This window comes from Rhea americana, unplaced genomic scaffold, assembly GCF_003343005.1.
Source record: "Rhea americana isolate MKP2758 unplaced genomic scaffold, rheAme1 scaffold_248, whole genome shotgun sequence".
In the NCBI taxonomy this organism is placed as follows: Eukaryota; Metazoa; Chordata; class Aves; order Rheiformes; family Rheidae; genus Rhea; species Rhea americana.
Window position 1 is genome coordinate 816,301 of NW_028186366.1, and position 17,425 is coordinate 833,725.

The window sequence follows — 17,425 nt, forward strand, 5'->3', positions numbered from 1 at the left end:
CCTGTAATGAGCTCTCATACAGAAACTTCTGTAGTGTCAAAGATGGCTGCTGTACTTTTAAGCTTCAAACACTGTAAGACTTAACCATACCTTCATTACTAAGCAATTAAATTTAGTATTAAAAGACAGAAAGAAGGCAYAGTACCTCTGTCAGACACAGTCTAGGGGCATCTCTTCTGCTGGTATCACAACTGGTGGCATTTAGGAGATTCTAATGTTACCYAATGTATTTTACACTAGTCAAGAGCAAGTCAGGTCCCAAGACCTTGGTTAAAACCTGAAGTTGAGGTGATTCTTACACAGCAAAAGGGACGAAAACCAAACAGATCTCTATTTGCCATTTACCTCTCTTTACCTCTCTTACGGAACAGGAGTCACAGCAATTATACTAATCATTTTCCCCATTTTTGAGGCTTCCAATCCTGGTTTGCCCAGCCTGTAATCTCTTTTCACTATATTCAGGATATCTCAAATGCTCCCTGGTGGAGCTAGTATTTCCTAGCCCTGTCTATTATGACCCAGAATTCTCTCTCACTTATTCTCTCAAACACTTGATGTTGGCTCGTCCCGTTTTCTCAGAAGTCCACTTAACCCAGTCCTCTATGCACATGGTAACAACTGATATGGAGCATCCTTTCACTTTTGTCTTCTTCCCTGATATCCAGGTGAAAGGCAAAGAATGTGCAGGCCCATTCCCTAAGCTCGTCACAGCTGGCTGGGCAAGAACAGCTTTGTCCCAAAGCTGCTTAGACCAGTATAACAAGGTGGGGGAGAGGAGGTGTCTTTTGCCAGCCATTATTAGTTCTGAGGAAGAAAAGCCTCATTTGTCAACGTCTACTTCTTCCTTAGGCTTTTATCTGCTCCCAAACCTCAAGAATCTTGGGGACAAAATAAAACATAGTTTATTTCATCTTTAGTCTTCTTTGAAAAGCACTTTATCTGAATTTAACTCTTACATAGGCAACTGAGCTAAAAGCCATACGGAGCCAATGTTTCATTCCTTAGAACAACTTGGCAACAACACTGTTTATCAAGAAACTGTTAATTTGTCGCTCCAGTCACCACTACTGGCTAATCTACCTCCCTGCTTTCATCCATCGCTAAAAGAAATACCACACACTGGGGAGAAGAAGACCAAGATACACAGCGTATCTTGTGATAGCAGTAAAGCATGCTTAAGTCGAAAAACAAGACTAAGTTGACATAACTTGGAATTCAACTACCTCAATTAAAATGCAATCCTGACAACAGACTATTATAATTTTTGGAGGGTTTTTTTTAGATTTTTTTTTGTGTTGTGTTAGATTTCAGTGATCATGTCCAAGCCAAAATATTTCGTTAGGCACTAAGTGTTAGTTTGCTATTGACTCAAAGGAGAAAGTCAAGTAAATTACCTGATTTCTTCCTCTAACATTTTGCATAATACACTCAAGAAGTGACAGAGCATTGAAATTTTAACGTACCAAACCACAGTATTAGAAAAACTTTGTTTTCTGATTTAAGGAGTCTGTACTTCACTTGATGATACTGAATGAAAAACAAATGATTGCCTTCCTCTACTGATCACAACAAACAGTTCTCTGAAAACAGCTCAACTCCATAATAAGGTATCTTGAGTATGTTATAAGATAAGTGACTGACCCCACTATTTAACTGACTTACCTCATAGACTAAAAATCCCCCCTTGGTGACTGATTTAGACTGAAAATGCTAACCCTGAGGTCTTAAAATTTCTTCTTCCAGGTCATCAAGTCCTAGCAAGCAGCCTAGTCCTACGTAGTTAAAAATATACATCCATATAAAAGGGTAAATCTTTATATTAGATTTTTATCTCAGTAGTCTTGAACTTTTGCTTTATTACTGAAAATAGACTTTAAAAATGTCAATTCTTTGTTTTGGCTTTTGGTTGCTGGCATTTATTGTCATTTATACTTTCTGGCAAGTTTCTTGTCAAGTTTTGCAATTTTAAGAAGTATTTATATAATAATTTAAATCTGCTGTAAAAATATCTTAAGCCTCAAGTTTACAAACAGTAATATATGAATGAATTCCATACTCCATCATTTAACGTCAAGTACACAAAAAAAATTAGAAAGCCGTACCTGTTTACATGCTTGCCGGCATTCCACAGCAATAGCTAGCTCACAGCAACCTAAACCAACCCAACCATCAGACTTCTTCAAAACTCCTTTAAAAATAAAATGACAATACATATTACAGTAGTTAGAGAAACATGCGATCATTTTTTTTCCCACCCCATGAGTCAGTTACTTTTCAAATACGATAATCCCCGCTCTCTCTCAAGAAGCCTATTTATGGATTACATTGGTTTGGAAAGACTTCTATATGCTGAATTGCAATTTTGATAATTTTATCTGGCTAATCTAACGTATAAATCAATATAAGCTCCCCCCGCCCAAAAAAACCAATGTAACATTATCTCCTCTAGATACATTTTCTTGTAGGTTTCAACAATATCATTTTTTAATCAAGTTCCTCAACACAGAATATGTTTCTTGATTTTTTCAAGCTTCCTCTATAGTTTCTTTCACTGATTAACACATTTTGATATCCTGCATTATCTTCAATAAGTCTTCCTTTCTCTCTTTTTTCCACTTATTTCATTGTTTCCATTATCCACATTTCTTACTATGAAGTCACACAGGAAAAAAAATCTTGCAATTTGTTTCACCCCTTCTCCACTCTCACCAAAACAGTCTATATTCACAAATATTTTCAGAAATCAAACCAAAAAGAATGCATTCTTTTATCTAATTCATAAGTAACTACTGAGGTAGAAATAATTAGAGGAAAGGTTTGATCTACAGAGCAGCCTCGCATCTTTAAGTCCATTTTAAAACCTACCACACTATTTTTTCCTAAGGGGAAAAAATGTTTAGCTCAAATGAACCATTCTCAGTTTTGTCATGATACCTTTTAATAAAACATTTTTTTAAGGATATATGCAAATTATATCCTTTATCTAGGAAAAAGATTGGTAGTAGAATGCAAAAATAATATTCTTAATTTAAAAAGATACTCAAAAGTACATTAGAAATACCTATTCTGAAAAGTCAAATGGGATGCCTAGCTTTAAAAAGAGGAAATTTAAAAGCTGGATGTTATATACTAGTGAGCTTAAATCCAATATTAAGAAAATACTGSAAAAAATAATCAGAAATTTCCTTGCAAGGAATGGAAAACAATAGCTAGTATGGATTTATCAAGAACAAAATTGCCTTCATAATGCACTCTACTGGCTTTGCAAATACACATGACAGAAATACTTTTTTCCATAGCCTTTCCGGTATCAATCTCTCATGACATTCTAATAGGCAAATTAAGAAAACATAGCAATAGTAAATTTACAAAGAGATAAAGAAAATGTTTTAGCTAAATTAACACATTTTTCAGCAAAATTAAAACATAATTTACTTTCTAAAATTTTAACTTAAGACATTAATGCTTGAACAAGCAATATGGCAGGACTCCATAGCAAGGCAGAAGTGAGGCAGAAAGGCAAAAGTGCAGAACAACTTTTGCATGCAGCCTGCATTTGGCCAGTTTTAAGCTGCTCTGTGTCATCTGAAGGGTCTGGGCTTCTTGAAAGCCCTGGAGGCCAGCAAGTCAATGCTCTCTTTAAAGACTTCCAAAACCTCTTTTATCCAGAGTTTTGGCTCACCTTTCCAATTTGTGTAAGTTAGTTACGAGCAAATCTAAAGGCCGCAAACAACTGCAAATTCACCTTGCATTCCACTTCCATAATTGAGGTAAGGAATTTGTTTTTCAGAGATTGAGCATCGCTCTGAAAGCATTCAAGAGATGGTTCTCATGCATAAATCAACAGTTTGTTATCAATGTTCAAAAATTCCAAGTTTGATATATTTTTTAAAACTAATTCTAGAAACAAACAGATGACTGCATGGAAGTCTGGCAGATATGTGAAAATGCACATCTGCAGTTTATTACAGAATCAACTACTCAATACACTTTATTTTAGGCCTAAAAATTATGTAACAGTTGTTTCTGCACAACTTTCATATGTTGTGCTATACACAGACTCCTTTCAGTCAAAACAGTAACATTCAGCAGGATATTGATATTTTAATGTTCTTTTAAAATTCAGGTAAGCTAATTAATATTAAAGAAAGGTTATGTACCACTATGAGAACAAGATTTCCACAAACTTCTGTTGCAATAACCAGTTATATCCAGGAGAAACGCTCAACAAATCTCATTGTGCAGTTTTAGGGGCAACACAAACACACAACACTGACTATCACACATCCATATTCTATGCAAGATGGAGTCTCTGTTTTCTAGAGGCATGTTTACAAGAACTCAACTCTGATAAAAGAATGAAGTAAACTTGCATTAAAATTCAGTGTAAGACCCAAAGCTACAAATACATGCCACATTAAGAATGCTGATAAGCTCCAGTCATGCTTAATATTTTCTTGGCAAGTGGCCCTCTTGTCAAAAATACAGTTTCTATGCACAACAGTCTGCAGTCTGTAGGTTTATTTATCAAATATAAAGATAAGTAGAACACAAATTGCTGAATTATAAAAGATTAGCTATTTGCATGACACTGGCTCTTCTCCCCCAAACCCTCCCCGAAAAAGTCACAACATGAGTGAGATGGTTTATAATACACAGATATTTCTTTCTTACTTTTCTATTACAAACATTTAATTGCAATTTCCACATGGGTATTACAAGATCAGAAACAGGAATGGAAAGCTGCACATGAAAAATTAGAATATGATCTCCAGTACATTTATTTTGTGATGAAAGAACCAGTCTACATTATGAAAATACTGGAGAATTGCTGGATCACACTGACAYCCCCCCCCCCCCGGAAGTTCGGAAAGAAAACAGAAAGAAAGATGGAAAAAGAGAAAACTGAAAACCAACCATGATTATCATTTTATCTTCAAAAACTGCGTGTACCAAGAAAGGTGCAAGAATGTGAAATCAATGTTTTGTTACATTTCCTCGATGAAGTCCTTTAAAGTTTGCTCACAGAAAATGAAAAAGCTTTAAAAAAGAGCATAGTTACCGTCTAGAACTATAGGTTGTTGAGTTTGGGGGTTTTTGTTTATTTTTTTTAGTTGAGACCCCTCAATCATACCACATGTGCATGGTCAGATACAAACTTTAAGTTTCCGAGACAATTCCCCCAAAATAGGCTTCCTAGATTTAATAAACAAACATTGATAAATATTAGATTTTTAAAAAGAACTTCTCTATTAAAATATTCATTAGTGTTTGCTTTCAGAAAATACAGAAGAATGTTCTTCTTTCAGAGAATATTTATGTTCCTGAACATCTAGTTTTAAACATTTTAATGCTTACAACACTGTATTGGCAAGGACAATAAAACATGAATTACAGAGTTATTTTGTGACGATGACCACATAAAAGGAACTTATTAGAAGACTATCGTGAAAAGTTTAAGGAAGTGAAAAAAAAATGTGTGTGTGGGGAAAGCTCAGTGCTAGCTGCAAGAACATTAAAAGAAATGAAGGGAAGAAAGGGAAGGAAGGAAGGGAAGAAATACAAACCACAATGAAAATACTCTAAGCATGTATGCATGCATCAAGCAGCAAATCATAAGGTAGAGATAAAAGTGATTTAGCACATATAATTATGCAGTATTGCACATTTAATCTCATGTGCAAAACAGCTTTCTATATGCATTCTTAAATAAACAGGCAGGCATGTCATGCTGTTCAGAATGACAATAACCAYAGAAGTAATCTGACTAGTCAGCCAGCCTGTGGAGACTATCTAGTCTAACCCCTTGCTCAAAGCAGGGTCAACTACAGGGGTTCAGTCAGGCTCTGAATCTCTTTGGAGATTCCAAAACCCTTATGGACCACCTGTTCCAACACTCAACTGCTGTCACAGTATAAAAAAAGTTCTTAAGTTTAAATGGAATTTCCTGTATTTTAATTTGTGCCTCTTGTCTCTTCCTCTTTCACTGGACACTACTTAGAAGACTCTGCCTTCTTTACACCCTCCCACCAGATATTTACATATATTAATAACCCCCCCCCCAAGCTTTCTCTTCTTAAGGCTAAACAATCCTAGTATTTTCAGCCTGTCTTCACATGACATGTTCCAGTTCCTTAATCAGCTTAAAGGGACATTTTAAAGCTTTGCTGAACACACACCGGTATGACTATAATTTTCTTGTACTGGAGAGCTCAGAACTGCGTGCAGTACTCCAATGTGGGCTTACCAGTGCTGAGTCTATGGAAGGATCATTTCCTTTGACCTGCTGGCAATGTTCTTCCAGAACACATGATGCTGTTGGCCTTCTTTGACATGTTGGTGCACTGCTGGCTAACGGTCAACCTGCTGTCCACCAAAATCCTCAGCTTTTTTTGCAAAGCTGCTTTCTAGGTGGTAGGCCCCCAGCATGTTTGGTGCTTGAGGTCCTTCCCATGTACATTACTTTGTGCTTCCCTTTATTGAACTTTATGAGGTTCCTCTCTGCCCATTTCTCCAGCCTGTGAAGGTCATTCTGAATGGCAGCACAACCATCTGGTGTATCCACCGCTCCTCTCAGTTTTGTACCATCGGTAGACTTACTGAGGTCTAGGTCATTAACAAAGAGATAAACAGTATTGGATCCAATACTGGACAAACCACTAGTGACTGGCCTTGACTTTGTGCCACCAACCACTACTCTCTGAGCCCAGCAGTTCAGGCAGTTTTCAGTCCACCTCACTGTCCACTTATCCAGYCTGTATTTCATCAGCTTGCCTATAAGGATGTTATGGGTGACAGCATCAAAAGCCTTCATAAAGTTGAGATAAACAACTCCTCCCTCATCCACCAAGCTGGTCATCTTATCCTAGAAGGCTCTCAGGTTGTCAAACACAATTTCACCTTCATAAATCCACGCTGACTACTCCTCATCTTGTTCTTCTTGTGTCTGGAAATGGTATCCAAGATTAGTTGCTCCATCACCTTCCAAGGATCAAGGTGCAACTGACCAGCCTGCCATTCCCGAGATTTTCCTTCTTGCCACTCCTGAAGACAGAAGTAACATTTGCTTTCTTCCAGTCCTCAAGAACCTCTCCTGATTATCACAACTTTCCAAAGATTATTGAGAGTGACCTCGCCATGGCCAACTCCTTCAGCAGTTATGGGCGCATCCCACTAGGTTTCATGGATTTGTGCATATTTGGTTAAATGTTCCCTAAGCTGATCCTTCTCCAGGGAGGGTAAGTCTTCCTTTCTTCAGACTTCCTCTCTAGTCTCAGGTGCCTGGGATTCCTGAAAGCTGGTCTTACATGTAAGGACTGAAGCAAAGAAGGCCATTGTCTTTTCCATGTCTTTTGTCATCAGGTCCCCTGCCTATTCAGCAGCTGGCTCACGTTTTCCCTAGGTTTCCATTTGCTGCTGATACACTTGCAGAAATAGGACAATTTTGTTACTGCCCTTCATGGCCCCTGCCAGATTCAACTCCAGAAGAGCTTTGGCTTTCCTACTCATGCTCAGACTGTCTCTTTACATTCCTCCTGGGTCGTCTATCCCTGCTGCCATGCCTTGTATACATTTTTTTTTAATGTTTGACTTTAGTCAGAAGTCTCTTCTTTATCCATGCAAGCCTCGGTGCCTTTGCTTCTTGATTTCCTGCTCATTGGCATGAACCATCCTTGAGACTGGAGGAGTGATTCTTGAAGATCACTAGCTCTCCCGGACTACTCCTCTCTCCATGGCCATATCCCATGGGATTCTTCCATGCAAATCCCAGAACTGACTGAAGTCCAATCTCCTCTAGTCTAGGGTGATAAACCTGTTTTTTGCCTTGATCCTCCTATCAGGATCCTGAATTCCATCATTACATGCTTATTGCAGTCACTGTTGCCCTTGACCTTCACATCTCCTGCCACTTCTTCCTTGTTTGTAAGCATGAGGTCCAACAGAGTGTCTCCCCTTGTTGGCTCCTCAATCACCTGTGTTAGGAAGTTGTCATCAATGCACTCCAGAAACCTCCTGGATTACTTGAACCTTGCTGTGTTGTCTCTCCAGCAGATATTAGGATGAATAAAATCGCGCAGGAAGACCAGGGCTTGTACACATGATGCTTCTTCTAGTTGTCTGAAGGTAGTCTCATCTAGTTCTTCCTGATCAAGTGTTCTGTACCAGACACCCACAACATGTTCATCTGCCTCGTAATCCTAGCCCATATGCTCTCAGTTAGATCATTCTCCATGTCAATGAAGTGCTCCATTCCAGCATTCCAGATGCTCTCTCACCTAAAGGGTGATTATCCCTCCTCGCCTTCCCAGCCTGACATTCCTATAGAGCCTGTGCCCATCCACTGCAGAATTCCAAATGTGGGAACGTTCCTATCACCCAGGTCCTACCATCTGTGACTTCAACAAGACTATAGTCCTCTATCTTTCTCCTGTTTGTTTCTCATGCTGCAAAAATTAATGTACAAGCACTTCAGAAAGGAATCTAACTGTACTGATTTCCCAGAAATGGAATGAGACCTCTCCCATAACACCATTTTGCAGGCCTTGCAGGCCATGGAATCACTGGACAATACTTAAGAGAATTTTAAAAGCTGCTCACATCAAAGAAGAAATGTAATATAGTTATGTAATGTAATTTCACATGCAAGAAGAATGAGAAGCATCATGGAAGTACATGGGAAGTTTTATGGGCTTCATGTAGGTACAAGGCTACGGAAAATTTCACTTTTATCACAAGACTAAATTACAATTTCCATCATCATTGAAGAAGTGATACTTTTTCCATAAACCAGATGATAATGAAATCACACCATAAAGACACTGAAAAGGCCTCATACCAGTTCAGAAGGAAAAGACAGACAATTTAGGAGCAGTTCATAGACAGGGAATTCCAATGCTTTTTTGCTTGCTAACATAAAGCTAAATTTTGAAAGAAAATACATATTTCTCTCCTGCAATAAAGACATCAACACTCATTTGTAAATAGCAACTGAATTTCAAGAAAGATTAGGTATTACTTCCGATTAAAAAATTGTCAGGTTATAAATGACACAGAAAAGTTTTACAACTTCAAAAGATATTACAGGTCCTAACAAAACTAGCAAAATCAAAACTATTAAATCCCTTTGTATGCATTGTATTCTACAGTTTGCCTCTGAAATGGAAAAAAAAAGTCAAAGTGATAAACTATTACAGCACTCTTTCCTCACTACCACTTTTTCAACTATATAATGCTAATTTCACTCAAAGTCTTTTAGAAGATACAAAGGAGCAGTTAAATCCTATTCCATCTATTTTAATCTCTTTCTTAACACAACAGTCCTGTTTTGAAATTCATGCTTTTCATTCATCTTCTAAAGAACCATACTACTCGTTACAGGAGGTTTATCTGAGCCTTTCCACTTCCTAAACTATGTTTGTCTAACTCCTACTATTTCTCTCTATTATTCATTTTTTCCAAATGACACTGCAGCCGGAGCAAAACTGCAATAATTCATACTTATATAGATAAGATTAAGGTATACTGAAGCTAAAAATAACAGAAAAAAATAAAGAGAATAAAACCTCTTTGGTATTTCTCTGATGTGTCACAGAAGAATATATATTTAATTACACAAATATATCCAACAATTTCTAACTAGGAAAAGAAAAAAAAATACAAGGAAAAAATGCCTATATAACCAACTTAGGATTAAAAGAAACAGGCAAACAAAATGCAGTTCAAAATGGAAATATACTTTAAGTTAAATTATCTTGAACTCCATAGGTGCAGGTGGCAGACAGAACACAAAAACATGTATTTGCTTAAAAAAAGAAAAAAAAAAAAAACACAATTCAACAATGAACTAGTATATCTTACCTGGCAAAGAAGAATTGATACAACCCCAAACTTCTCCCTGAAAAGTAAAATGCAATTAAAAATACAAAACCTGGAGAGAAGCTTGTTGACCTAGCACTCTTTTCTACCAATTAGAAACAAGCAGACAACCAACCTCCAACAACACAAAAAACAAAACACAGGAGCTTTAAGGCACTCCAGAGATAGGTAAGACAGATATATGGAAGAAAAGTTCCAGAAGTTAATTTTATTAACAGGAAAGGTTAAAATACAGATTTTTTTTTTGTCCTGACCTGCTAAATGACAGAAGATAAAACTGGCTGATGGTACAGGGCAGAATTCTATAAAGTTTTCCTTCTCGTGGCAAAAGAAAAAGTGAATCACTTCAAGAGTTCTTCTCTCTCCCTCCCCTATTACTGATATTACCAAAACTACCAGCCAAGATGACAAGGAGGATTATATGAACTGTGGCTAATACTAAAGAACTCTCAGGCTCGACTCAGGTCTGACACAGGTAGCTCTGATACTAACACAACAGAATTTACAAATATCCTGGAAGAACGATGTCTAAGCAAAAGAGGAAGAATTCAATCCAAGGTAAGAATTTTAGTTTAACTGTCAGAAATGAGTACATATCACAGTTACAGTGCAAGCACTATGTTAGAAGGCTGAAAAATTAAAAGCTATGGGAGTTTCTACGCAGTGTATGCTAGATGCTCAGTGTCCTACAACTCGAGACTTAGAAACTCTCAGACAATATGACTACATTATAGTAATGAAAAAATGATACAAGTACTTAAAACTCTTGAAGGATTGCATGTATCCTAATACAACATTATCGCATTCAATATTTTTAAGYAAGCACTGGGAATAGAATTTAGTATGATGAAATCTGAGGAAAATTCTGCAAGAATAGGAAAGCAAGTGCCAAGTCTTAATGGCCTTTAAGTAAGAGAAAGTTAATCATGTTCGTAAGAGTTCTATTCAACAACACTGAAACTGTATCCTGTATTGTCATGTACCGATTCCCCCATCACTGGAATTACTGACTTTTCAAAGCTACAATGTACCTATATCTAATGATCTAAAACTATCCTCCTCCATTATCTGTGGGAGTTTCCCACTTCAGGTTAGAGTCAAAGTCAGCTTAGAGAAATACCCTCTTCTTTTAAAAGCTACCTCTTTCACTAGTTCCACTCCAGTGATTCCATCCTTTATTTCATGAGAAGGTAAAGCCATCTTTTGTTTTGACAGTAACTATACTGCATAATACCAGGCAATACCCTTTCTACCACATTACCTGAAAGAATACAAAGAGCACAATGTCTGCAATCAGTGCTCCAGAACACAGACTATGTAACATAACCCACGCACTCTTCTGTGGAACATCACTATAACACCCTTCAACCTTTCCTAAAAATTGATAAAGAGGGGCAGTATTTGAAAAAAGCAAATATGGCATTAAGTTGAACCGTTAAATATTTTGAGACATCTACATATAAGAGTTACAAATACTACCATTTCAGCAATATTAAGATACACACTAGACAGCAAACTTACCATTTATAAATATGGTAAATGAGAGTTTAAAAAGTATATTGCATTAATCATATTTCCCCTCTCAGATACTCTTCAACCTGTCTTCTAAAAATGCATTCCCCTGCTAAACAGATAAACTCTATTGTCCCTGTCAGAGGATAGAAGTAAGGATCAGGATAAAAAACAGTACCAAAACAAATGCTCCCCATCACTTCAATGTTTTTCATACCACCGGTTTTACTTATACCAGCAACAACTTATACCAGCAACACCTTAAAACCAATGATTCACAAAAGCAAAACACAGAAAAAAAATGCTTTTGAAACACAGGAGGAAAGGATCTAAAAGCAAATACATTCTTGCAAAGTAACCCACAAAGTGTTATACTCTGARATTCAATATACTGAAGAACTTTCAGGAAACCATAAAAGTACTTATTCAATAAAGTAATTCATTCAGAGCAACTATGAGGCTCCTTGCCTTAGCCTAACTAGGAACTGACACCTTTTTCCSATGCACAAACTGGAATACATGAGCTAAATTGGGTTGCTGCCAGCAACTTCCAGGAGACTAAGTGACAATCACCCAATGCAAAATTCTTGACAATGTAAGCCAGATTTTCACTCATTTTATAACAAGTTGCATGACCAAGACATCTAGAAAAGCTGTGAAATCCATTCTTACTACATGTAGTGTAACATATGACATCTTAAACAAAAAACTTATTTTGAGGATTAACATGAAAAATTCCCTCTTATTACGAGGGCTACAAAACTAGCTAAAATGAAACAGTTTGAAGATATATACATGGGCTCTATCAGCTCAAAACTCTAAGTAAATAAAATAACTCTATGAATAATTTTAAAAACTTATTTTTGCAAGAAAAACTTTCTTAATACCAGATTAGAGGTGGTGGGTTTTTTGTTTGTTTGTTTTTAAATTAAAGCCAGCAGACCTTACCATTGATTCTGGACAATACTCAGGTGCTCGTTGCAGTAAGTGCTTCAAACGGGAATCACTCTTAGAAGATAAAATCTTTTATAACAGAAATGGAACACGTTTTAAAACACACATAAAGATGTAACAGTACATTTAATACTTTTTTCAATTTACTTCCTTCTTTATAACTTTGATTTCAGCTCACCATTATCTTCCTTTTGACAACTCTAGATAACAATTAAAATTTAAAACCTGTAAAATTAAAATTTTCTTTTATACACCTATAATTGTTCATATATGTTGCACTTTTTAATGGAGAAGAAAGGGATCTTTATTTTTTTTCAGAAGTGAAGGAGAGTTTCATCCTCAAAAACTTCATTCTAGACTTTTTTTTTGAATAGGCAGTGTTAAAAAAGGTTTCTGTCCCAGCTAATCTCAGGCAACCAAACTTCTTCTGAGGGAGTTTAGTTTGCTTCCAAGCAAGACCAAGTTAAGGACCATCCAAGTGAACAGAACGTACATAAGTTCATGGGACTGGATGGGATGCAACAGAGGGTTCTGAGAGTGCCAGTCAATGTCATTGTGAGGCAGTCTGCTATCATTTTTGAAAGGTCATAGTGATTGGGAGGCAATTCTTGGCAACTGAAAAGAGACAAACATCGTATCCATCTAGAAAGGCAAGAAAGATAATCTGGAGAATTACAGGGTAGCTAGCCTACCCTCAGTCCCCAGGAAGATTATGGACCACATCCTTCTGGAAGCCGTGTCATGGCACATGAAAGATAAAAAGGTGACAGGAACAGCTGGCACATACAAATTAAGGGCAAATTATGTCTGACAGCTTTCTATAATGGAAAAATGGTTTAGTAAAAAAAGTGAAGAGTAGTGGATGTTGTTTATCTTGAATTTAAGGAAGACTTTTACATAGTCTTTTATAGTATTTTTACAGTGAAATCAGTGAAACATGCATGGGATGGGTGGGCTACAAGGTGTCTGACAAACTGGCTGGGCTCAAAGATTAGTAGTCAGCAGTTCAAAGTTCAAATGTTGGCCACTTACAGCTGGTACAATTCAGGAATCATACTGATACTATTGCTGGCTTTATTAGGGACATGGACAATGGGACAGAAAAAGTCCTCAGCAAGTATAGAGATGATCTAGAATTGGGAGCTGTGGCCAATATGATGGAGAGTAGAGCTGCCCCTCAGATAAGCCCCAAGAGGCTGGAGCAACAGGCTGACAGGATGCTCAAAAAGTTCAAAGGCAAATGCAAATTCTTATACCTGGGATGGAATAACTCCACACAACAGTACAGGTTGGGCACTCGCTGGCTAGAAAGCAGCTTTTCAGAAAAGGACTAGGGTCCTCGTGGATGGGCAAGTTGAACACAGGTCAGCAGCACACTCGTGCAGCARTGAAAGCTAACAGTATACTGGGCTTTATTAGCAACGGCATTGCCAGTAGTTCGAGGGAAGACCATTCTCCTTTATTTGGCACTCATGAGGCCACATCTGTAATATCATGTCCAGTTTTGCACCTCCTCAGGGCAATTAATGTACTGCAGGGAGTCCATCAGAAAGCCACAAAGATGTTTGGAATGCTGGAATCTCTGATACACCAAAAGGCTGAGGGACTGGGTTTGTTTAAATTGAGGAAGGGTAAAAGGTAGAGGGATACAAAGTGCTGTCTTATACTATTGAAATAAGGGTGATAAAGACGAGGCAGACTCTTAAAAGTTGCACAGTAGAAGGATGAGACAAAAAGTAACAAGTGGCAGCAAGAGAAATTCTGACTGACCACAACATAAGAAAATCTTCACCATGAGAGTAGTTAAGTGCTGCAACAGGTTCCCCAGTGAATTTGTGGAAAATCCATCCTTGAGGATATTCAGCACTTGACTGAATAAGGCCTTGAGCAACTTGATTTAATGTTGAAGCTAACACTCTCCAAACAGGAGGTTACCCCAGAGATCTCTTGCAATTTCTACACTTGAGAAGATATCTTATGTGATCTTATTCACTTTCCTATACAACTTCATGTAAATTTCTCACATTAATTCTTTTCATATCTCTTTCAGAACATTTTATACTGTTACTCGTCTCATTTCCTTATAATAGCAGTAATGCTTCTAGTTTCTGAAAATATGCCTTTATCTCCTCAATCTTTGCTTTTTTTTTAAAAAAAAAAAGTGCTAATGTAAATTCAGCTCTCAGGACATTCTAAATTGTTTTCTCTCCCATATTAAATTATGTTTTCAGTTCTTGTTCTTGCAACTGCCTGAGAAGCAGAGCTCAGAGGGTCATCATCAGTGGCATGGAATCTAGTGGGAAGCCTGTAGCTAGTGGAGTCCCCCAGGAGTCAGTACTCGGTTCCATCCTGTACAACTTCATTATCTATGACCTGCATGAGGGGACAGAGTGCCTCCTCTGCAAGTTTGCTGATGATACCAAGCTGGGAGGAGTGGTTGACACACCTGAGGGCTCTGCTGCCGTTCAGAGAGACCTGGACAGGCTGGAGAGCTGGGCGGAGAGGAACCTCATGATGTTTACCAAGGGCAAGTGTAGGGCCTGCACCTGGGGAGAAATAACCCTAGGCACCAGTACAAGCTGGGGGTTGACCTTCTGGARAGCAGCTCTGCAGAGAAGGACCTGGGAGTGCTGGTAGACAACAAGTTGACTATGAGCCAGCAATGTGCCCTTGTGGCCGAGAAGGCCAATGGTATCCTGGAGTGCATTGGGAAGACTGTTGCCAGCAGGTCGAGGGAGGTGATCCTGCCCCTCTACTCAGCCCTGGTGAGGCCTCATCTCGAGTACTGCATCCACTTCTGGTCTCCCCAGTACAAGAGAGACATGGAGCTACTGGAGAGAGTCCAGCATAGGGCTGCAAAGATGATCAGAGGGCTGGAGCATCTGTCCTATGAGGAATGGCTGTGAGAGCTGGGCCTATTTAGCCTGGGGAAGAGAAGACTGAGAGGGGGATCTTATCGATGTGTAAAAGTATCTGAAGGGAGGGTGTCAAGGGGATAGGGACAAACTCAAGGGGATGGGGACAAACTCTTTTCAGTTGTTCCACGTGACAGGACAAGAGGCAATGGGCAGAAATTGAACCACAAGAAGTTCTGCCTGAATGTGAGGAGGAATTTCTTCACTGTGAGAGCACAGAGCACTGGACCAAGTTGCCCAAGAGGTTGTGGAGTCTCCTTCTTCGGAGATATTCAAGGCCCACCTGGATGCAACCCTGTGTATCATACTCCAGGTGACCCTGCTTGAGCAGGGGGGTTGGACTAGATGATCTCCAGAGGTCCCTTCCAACCTTATTGATTCTATGATTCTATGAACCGTCCAATTAAATAAAACACTTCTAAATTAAAGCAAGTCAACAAAAGAGATGAGAATATTAGCATAGGACATGAAACTGGAAATTTCAGGAATAACAGAAATACGGGTGCAATTCAGATCTTTCAGAAAGAAAAATAAAATAGCTTTACTACAAGAGTATTCAACTTGATAAACTCATATAAGGAAAAAAAAGAGAGAGGGAACAACACGCTGGTTTCAGAAAAGAGAGTAAGAAAAGAACAATCGCAGTAGTATTTGGGGTCTTCCAGGTTCATTAATCATAAAATAATTTCAGTTGGAATGGATCTCAGAAGGCCTTCTCATCCAACCTCCTGCTCCTTAACTATGAAGTCAAACCACGTTGCTTAGGGTTTTATCCAGTCAGGCCTTAAAAACCTCTGAGGATGGATACTGCACAACCTCTCCATTCCACTGCTGTTCTTGTGGTGAAAAAAAGTCTCATTATATCTAATTAGAATTTTCTAGTCTCTTGTCCTCCCACTATGCACCACTGTGAAGAGTCTGGCTCTGTCTTCTCAACAATCTTCTTGTAGGTGCCAGAAGGCTGCTCTGAGAYGCCCTCTCTTTCACAGACTGAACAAGCACAGCTCCCACAGGCTCTTCTCACAAGGCTTATGCTACAAACTCCCTGACCACCTTGGCAGTCCTACCAGCATCTTCTCTAATAAAGAGCCCAAAGTTGGACACAGTATTCTAGATGTTGTCCAACAAGTCCCAACCAAAGGGGCTTCCTAACGTCAGTCTAGCACTGACTAGACACCTTCCTTGCTGCCAAGGCACCCTGTTGGCTCACATTCAGCTTACTGCTGGCATACCTCCTAGGTCCTTATAAGCAGAACTGCTCACCAACCCGTATTGTTGCAATGAGTTCTTTCTTCACAGGTGCAGGACTTTGCACTGAATTTCATAAAGTTCTTCTTGTTTCATTCCTTTGTTCCTCCCTCTGGCTGGGTGCCAGCACTGCCTTTCAGATTATCAACTGTTCCTCCCAGTTTAGTGCCACCCGCAAACTCAACGAGAGTGCAATCTGTTGCCCTCTCAAGGTCACTGATAAAGATGTAAAACAGGACAGGTCCCAGGATAGACCCCTGGTGTTCTCCACTTTCTACTGGCCTGCAAGTGGAGTACACACCATTAACCTCTATCTTCTAAGTCTGATCATCAAACCTTTTTTTTTTTAATCATTTAGTTGTCCATCTATTGAAATCATAACATCCTAAATATGAAATACTGTGGGAGACAGGGTCAAAAACCTTGGTAAAGTCAAGGTAAATGACATCCATTGCTTCCCCTCATCCAGAAATTCAGTCATTTTATCAAAGGCAATCAGATGGGTCACGCATGACTTACTCTTCGCATGCCCAGAAACATGTTCTAAGAGGACTCGCTCCATAGTTTCCTCAAGTACTCAAGAGAAGCTGACCGGCCTGTAGTTCCCTAGATTAATTTTGTTCGTTTGTTCGGGAGTTTTTTTTTTTTTTTTGGGGGGGGGGGGGGGGGATGAGTTTAACATTTACGTTCCTCTAGTCATTGGGGACTTTTCCCAAGCTCCACAACCTTTCCAAGACAATCAAGAATAGCCTTGCAATGACATCAGCCTGCTCTCTCAGCACACTCAGATGCAGTCTATCCAGTCCCATTTGACCCATAGGTCAAATTTTCTCAATTGATCCATGACTCAATCCTCATCCATTGCTGGTAGTTCTCCTTCCTGAACCCGTTCTCTACAGAGCCCTGTGAGTCCTTGCTGA

The 17,425-nt window shown here is 38.7% G+C and overlaps 1 protein-coding gene across 3 annotated transcripts in view; it reads right to left on the minus strand.

The window, feature by feature from the left end:
• The window catches only part of RECK (reversion inducing cysteine rich protein with kazal motifs), a 69,292-nt gene that overhangs the window by 44,652 nt on the left and 7,215 nt on the right, over positions 1–17,425 (minus strand). For all 3 annotated transcript variants that reach the window (XM_085306822.1, XM_085306821.1, XM_085306820.1), the window contains exons 3-5: positions 12,337–12,411; positions 9,859–9,895; positions 2,103–2,188 (exon numbers count right to left, since the gene is read on the minus strand). In XM_085306822.1, the coding sequence (XP_085162948.1) occupies positions 2,103–2,188; positions 9,859–9,895; positions 12,337–12,411 (198 nt within the window). The remainder of the gene's footprint in view (positions 1–2,102; positions 2,189–9,858; positions 9,896–12,336; positions 12,412–17,425) is intronic.